Raw genomic sequence first — 7,463 nt, forward strand, 5'->3', positions numbered from 1 at the left:
TTTGTCTTTGATGGGCACATCTGTAACCACAGAGGTGTAGATTCTGTCTAGGACAACAGCATCATTCATTAGAAACTATGAAGTGTAGTTGACAAATACATAATACTGAGTTGATTGACATGTTGTCCACATATATAAATCAGTCTAATGCCAAGTGTAGACATTGTAATGGGCCTCCATATTAAGGCAAAACAATTATGCAGTTATAATCAAATACAACGTAAAAATCATTGCAGCCTAGGCCTGAAGTCTCAATTCCATTAACCAAATCCTCAATTCTAATTTGATCACAACTCATCATGTTCCTTTTCCTCACCGATTCCGTCCACTGGGACCGTTGTGCAGGCCCATCAAGATAAATAATATAGGACCGCCCTCACCTTCCCACAGTAGATTGCTTGCTCCTTCTTTCACTCCTTTCTGTCACTCTCGAGGTTGGCCTCAGCAGCACTTCTGCCCACTCCTGTCACCACTGTGACCTTTCCGTGAACCGTGTCCGTCTCCTGCTCCTTCTCCAGCTCCGTCTGCCTGCAGCTCTGCTGGTTCGGGTTGTTCTGGCTACTCCAGGACTTGCTTCTGCTGCGGCTCGGCTCCAGAGACCGCCTGACCCCGCTGCCGTTGACAGAAACCTTCCCCTTGTAGAAGCAGCCACACACCAGACCCAAGAAGGCCCGTCTCATCTCACGGCTTGCCAGAGTGTAAATGACTGGGTTCATGGCCGAGTTGAGCACAGCCAGAGCAATGAACCAGTCAGCCTTGTAGAGGATGGAGCAGCGCCTGCGCTGCTCACATGCCACATCCACCAGGAGCAGGACAAATATGGGAGTCCAGCAGGCGATGAAGACCCCAACCACGATGATGACAGTGCGCAGCAGGGACATAGCATGCTCCGAGTTTCTGTGCTTGCTCACTTTTCGGCTGCTGGACTTAACCAGGATGTAGATGCGGGCATAAAGGACTGCGATGGCTAAGAGCAAAGCCATGAAAACGGTGATACAGAAAGCCACGTATTTCTTGGTGTAGAGGGGGAGGACTGTGGAGCAGTCAGGGAGGTTGTCCAGGCAGTTCCAGCCTAGGATAGGCAAAGCCCCAAGAGATACAGCGATCAGCCAGCAGGTCCCTATGAGCAGAAACACCCTGTAATTCTTGTTGGCATCATAAGGCCTCATTTTGATCATAGTCAGGTGTCTCTCTATAGCAATAGCCAGGAGACTAAAAATTGACGCCCCAAGTGCTACAAACATGCTCCCCTCTCTGACGAACCAGAAAGCGGGGGACAGCTGTAGGGTTTTCTCTCCTGACAGCAGCAGGTTGACCAGGTAAGCCACTCCAGCCAGCAGGTCACATAGTGCCAAGTTACCAATGAAGAAGTACATGCGATTGTGGAACCTGTGGTTTTTCCATATGGCTATCAGCACAGTGAGGTTCTCCAGGACGATAAAGCTGCATATGATGAGGAACACAATGGTTTTGGTGTCCACGATGCCATTGCTTGTGCCACTGCTGGGCCGGTGGTCCAGCTTTCCTGTGTAGTTGTAGTGGCGGTATATCTGAGGGTTGATCATCTTCAAAGTACCGGGGACTGACACTGGATGTCAGAGTTGAGCAGGGAATCCCGTGTCAGCAGCTCCACGGTCTTAAAGCAGGGCAAAATGACCATGAATGTTATTATATAAAGTAGCCATTTGATAGTTATTTCTAATTTGTTGAAAAAAAACATAACAATTTTATGTTTTTGTCGCCATGGATTTAAAATAAACAATTTCGTTATTTCCCATTTTAAAACTTAATTAAGTCTAGTAAAAACCTACAGAAAAATGATTAAACTACGAATCACAATAGCCTTTTGCCACGAAACCATCTGTTTATTTACATAGGCTACAAATAGCCACGGGTAATCATTCCCTAAAATTAATAGTAGTATTCTAGCATTCTATAGTATTCTATATATCTATATTTCAACTTTTAAATACATTTTTTTTTTATCTTGGCTATTCATAAAATAAATACAATTTTCATTTTAAACAACCACCATATAGGCCTACAGGCTTCACTTAACATTATATAGGCGTTTCTGGATTAAAAATATAATTATTCAACATCGATTCCAGCATTATCTTTACAATTTTCCCAAATGGCAATCTCAAGGCAACTTACCGAGGGATGCTCGCAATTTAGTATTAGTTGAAAGCGAAACGCATACTGAAGGACAAACATTGCATCGCTGAGTAGTTGATTCTCCGCAGTCAGCAGGATTGTTGGTAAACTTTAATTCCCTCTCGCTCGTTCTAAGAGACGAGGCTATTCATCTTTTGATGATCTCTTTCTCCGGAGTATCATTGTCGACGTTTGGCTTGAAGTCACACCCCTCCCTCAACTCAGTGCTGGGAGAGCAAAGTTGGGAGGGCTCCTCCGCTTTGAAGATTCAATTCATGCAGTATATCAAAGTCAACGGGTATGGATTCAAGACATGGTACATTTCATGCCCACATTTGTTTTGTCTCTCTCAAATTGGTTATTTACTATACTGACAAGAGTCATAAAAGCAGGTTCTTCTTTTACAATTATTTAATTTGATGTGTGTTTTCTTTTTCTTTTCTTTTTTTTGCGTCATGTAGCTATATATGAGTCAGATACTTCCTCATGACATTGAGTTTGGTTTATACCTAAAAGACATCATCCACTAGCCTGTCAGTCTCTAAGCAGCTTAAAGTTCTTAAGTGTGTGAATGGAAAGAAAGCAACAAAATCCAATCAAACGTTTTATGTGAGAGTACGAAAAAGCCTTTCCCCTGCAGACATCATTAAGCCATAAACATAGCTCTGAAATTTAAAAAAGCCTATTGCCTACCAGCTGTGCTGCATCAGCTGATTTTACAGGTTTTCACTGTGGTGATCCTATTGGACTCTGGCCGAGAGAGAGAGAGAGAGAGAACGAGAGAGCGAGAGAGCGAGAGTGAGAGTGAGTACGGCATTAGAGAATTATGTGTAAGTTAAGTTGACTGTAGCAGCCGGTGATGTCTGTGTGTGACGGACCTCTAGTCTGTAGGCCATCCTTTGTTCTGATCCTCCTGTCTGACCTCATGTCCAGGAAGGATGGGCAGGGCTGGCAGCAAGGAATGGGGTTTAGACAGCGCAGAGAGGCTGGGAGAGAGGCCGATGATAGGCCTACTCTAAGTGGGCCGAAATGGATGTGACAAAAAGGAGAGCTAAGCTAAAGAGATTTTGCTGACTAAAACTAAAGAAAAATGCAACAAACTACTGAAACTCTAGAAAATCTGAAAATCTAGAATTGGCACTAAAAGTAACTCTGCAAAAGTAATGCAGTTATTCTATACCATCTGTAGTTGGACTTGACTCCCTATACACTATGTATCATGAATCATACCACTTTAATTTCAGACAGTGCCACACATTTTGTTGCTTGGAAATTTTCCCCAAACGAAGCACATACTGTGACACAGACCAAATCGCTCGATAGTATATCTCCTCCAATGTCTGTGGTTATTAACCCAGAGGAATGTTTTGTGTGGTTGAATAAATGGCTGTGGTCTGGCAGCGGTCCATTTGCATTGTTACAGTCACAATTCTCCGCCATTTCCTGCAAGTCACACTGTGCCAGCAGCAGTGGGGAAAATCTCTGGGAAAAACCGAATGCTTACTGTGGGCCCAGCAATCTGGGACCAATCATAGAATGAGTCTTCATAAAAGAAGTTAGATTAGTGGACCAGGAACATGGTTGGAAAAACCTTGAGATGTTCAGCAAGCTACAGTGATGTGGAGCTAGCAGACTGCATTTGCACAAACGTCAGGCCAGATATGAAACCATCAGCAAGTATAAACCCATAATATGTGGTTAGAGTGAGTCCATGTCTATGTGTATTCATAGACTACTTAAGAAGAGTGTGGGTGGAGGGGGTTTCGCTTTTGTAGGACCACCCTCACAAAAATGTTATTTTGTAGGCAACCACTACTTTGGTTTCAGTGAGGTTGGATTTTCCTGTCATCTTTTGTCAGCAGGACAGTAATTAAAGTTCTCTAGCTACCATTTTCTAACTTCAGGAGTTGTAGCATTGACATCCCCCTTGTATCATCAACGCACCATATGCTTTAGTTCCCTTTAGTTACTATATTTTAATGTAGTATTTTCTAAGCATGAGCCTGCAAGCTGCAGCCCTACCTTCCCTCACAGTAGCCGGTCCCACAGCTGGTAAAGCCATCCCTCAGGGAAGGTTTCCGTTTCTCAGACTGCAGCTTGTCCTGAACCATCCCAGCATACAGTTCCTGTGTAATGTTGTTTGATGCTGAGATTGACAAATATATGGGCGAGAAAGAGAGAGATACATAGATATAGAAATTGTTTTTTTCAAATTCAAACATTACACAGGAACTGTCTGCTGTCTAGATATACAGTAGAACATTTAACTAAATAACACTTTATTCAAGGCATTCACATATAAGGATATTCATTATTAATTATAATGCAATATAAAAGTAGCATGCACTTACAAATGCATACATGTATAAAGTATCAAAGGACATTCATAATTGATTATAATGCAGTATATGTGATTGTTAACACAACATAATAGGTCTCATTCAAAGCAGTAAACTAATGGTTAAATGATAATGACCGGATAGAATAAAGATAAGGGCCTTGTGCTTTAGTACTATAAGCACATTACAAATCTATTTGGCCGACATCAGTACTGTAGCCATTACTGTGCTGGGTTTTGCCTTGTTCTAGCTCTCAACCCTTCATTAGAGTGCAAGAGCTGGGGTCAGAGCCGTGGGCAGTGGGCACATGCATGTACAATTACAAGAAAACCCTGCCTTTAATTTCACCCTCTCCATTTTAAGGCAACAACACACCCCATGAGTCTGGGCTACGAATCTGAGGCGGACTGTCCCCTCCTGCCCTGTGGCTTTGTGGTGGCAGTATTTCTAGGCACGGCGGTCTCTCGCATGCAACTCAACAGAACAAGGCCTCAGAGACATTTCTGAGGCATAATTTCAGCTGTGGCACAGTTTAGTCTAGGAGCAGCGCAGGCTGCCAACTCTGGAAGGCCACACAAACAGAAATAGGGCTTTGGTTCTTTATTTCCTTCTGCTGCAGTGATTTTCAGGTCTTTCACCTTTAAGAGCAAATGGGAGAGCTTTTGATTTTCCATGTCGTTTGTTTCCAGCTGAGAGATTAATCTGATAGTTTTACTGAGATTCCACCAATGGATCTGCGTTCAAAAACAATAAGATGGTTCCTCAAAGTAACGGACAGACCACCCAGTGTCACAATGGATGATTCCAACATATAAACATAAAACTAATGGATTACAATCACTGAATGTGAAAAAATCCCAAAAGCCCCAATTTTGCAGTTCCAGACTAATTTTGATGGCTTCCATGATAATTCCATGGTTCCCAACCATGATTCCTGGTTGGGAGTTTGGTCACTGTCTGCTCAGAGTGTGCACCCATAACCATTGTTGTTTAATGTGGTAGGTGAAAACAATTACAATTACAATTTAGTCATTCAGCAGACAGTTTTATCCAGAGTGACTTACAATTTGTGCGACAGTAAACAAAGTGAACATTCCTCAAGCATAAACAGGGTGAGTAGCCAAATAAGCGACATGAAAACAAACGCCACAACATGAAACAAGTAAAGTAAAAACATCCCTCCTGTCAGCAGTTAGGTTAAGCCAGTAAGAAAGTGTAAGTATAATAATCTAATAACATAATAACAACAATAACAACTCAGTGCATAACTAGCGTGTGTGTGCTAGATTGAGAAAAGTGTTAGTTAATGTGAGAGGTTATACAGTACAATTGGTAGTCTTCGATCAAAATAATGAAAGAAAGCCCACACCATCCGTGAGGTGCTGACTACTAGAGCATATCAATTTCAAAAAGAACAAATAAACTAGCTTAGTGCTAGTTACTGTAACATGGTTGTTAGCTGCGAGCGTCTTTGCAAGTAATGTAATATATAGTGTTTTTGTATGACTGTCCTTGATGCAGACAACACCTCTAATTATTTAGCAACACCTTTCTGTCATTGGTTTACAGTCTTGCAAATGTAGCCAAGCTTTTTTTTTTTTTAACATCCCAATCAGACAGTCGACCAAATGTGCTTACAATCCACAAAATATACAAAATCTAAAACATGTTAGCATTATCTCAACTGCAGCTACTCTTAGGAGTGGGAACACAAGTAGCCAATCCCAAGGAGTTTGCATAGCTCTACCCATGATTCCTTGCAAATGTCAAGTACATGGAATAGTGTTAACTCCTTTTCATTTTAGCATGAAATCATGGAAATCAAAGGGCAATCTTTGATTATCAAACAACATTGTACAATCCTTTGTTATAGTTATAGTTATGACCATCTTAACACTCCATGAAAGGGATTCCTCATGGGGTGCTACTGTATCTCACTGACAGCCTGATCTCCTAAAATCTTTTGAAATGAGTACAGTGTTAAAATGCAAATACGTGGTCTGTACACGAAAAGTGGAAGTGTTCTCAAGAAGAAAGGGTTATGTGAAGCAGTCATCAATACAAACAGGAAGTAGTATCACACTGAAATAGCACGGTGGAAAGTGTGTAGTAGGTGGTGGATGGACATATACATTTGCGTCCAATTCTGGCGACCCAGGTTCGATTCTCAGCTTTTCTTTTTTACCATGAGTGAAATTACATTTTTAGCTTTTTAAGTTTTTCTTATTTAACCATGACCAAAGCCTTTCCCTAACCATAACCAAGTTGTTTTAGATGCCTACACTTAACCGTAACCTTAACCCAAACCTTAACCAACGTTATTTTAGTTTGCTAACCTTAACCCCCAAGTCGTTTTACTTACCAAAACGTAACTGTTTGTAAACCTTTAGCTGAAAATAGAGTGTCCAACTCATGTTATTGTCACAGAATCCAATTTGTGGAGGAGAAACGTAATCTTCACGTAATCACCATTTCAGTCTTCGTGCTCATTTCATGAATGTTGTAATGATGATATGCTCAAGACATGACTTAGTGCCACCTGCAGGTCAGTAGGAGTCGCCATTATAGGTTCAAGCACCATCAGCATCACATTCCTTTCATCCCTACACTTCACACACTTCTCACAGTTGTGTGATGTTTGGCTAATCTTTTTGAGGTTATTTTATGTACAGCAGACATGACTACACATTCACTCCACTATGTTGACTTTCATCACAATAAATTAATATAACTTGATTGCTGGGGTGATTGATTGAATTGTCAGTAAAATGTTATTCCAGTATTTAATTTCTCTTTCTAGATGTTGGTGGCTGGACCTGTGCCTCAAATCTAAGAACCTGTCAAATGAACCATTACTAATGAGTTGCAATAAGACTGTAAAGTGAAGTGTCCTCTGGCAAGAAATTATGAATTCATCATCGCTATGTGGACGTTTTCTTTCTTTTCAGTGTTGTAGACACTACTCAA

General features: G+C 41.3%; 1 protein-coding gene across 1 annotated transcript; it reads right to left on the bottom strand.

Moving 5' to 3' along the window:
• Positions 1-558: 558 nt before the first annotated feature.
• On the bottom strand, positions 559-2,317 carry LOC139639221 (sphingosine 1-phosphate receptor 3). Its single transcript, XM_071513304.1, is given in 3 exon segments — positions 559-629; positions 632-1,636; positions 2,158-2,317. Coding segments are annotated over 2 exon segments (1,005 nt in total). The 5' UTR covers positions 1,566-1,636; positions 2,158-2,317.
• Positions 2,318-7,463: the final 5,146 nt, after the last annotated feature.

This window comes from Centroberyx affinis, unplaced genomic scaffold (assembly GCF_046629955.1).
Source record: "Centroberyx affinis isolate AG114_WGS23_722 - 3 ecotype Tasmania unplaced genomic scaffold, CSIRO-AGI_Caff_v1 ptg006968l_1, whole genome shotgun sequence".
NCBI classification, from domain to species: domain Eukaryota; kingdom Metazoa; phylum Chordata; class Actinopteri; order Beryciformes; family Berycidae; genus Centroberyx; species Centroberyx affinis.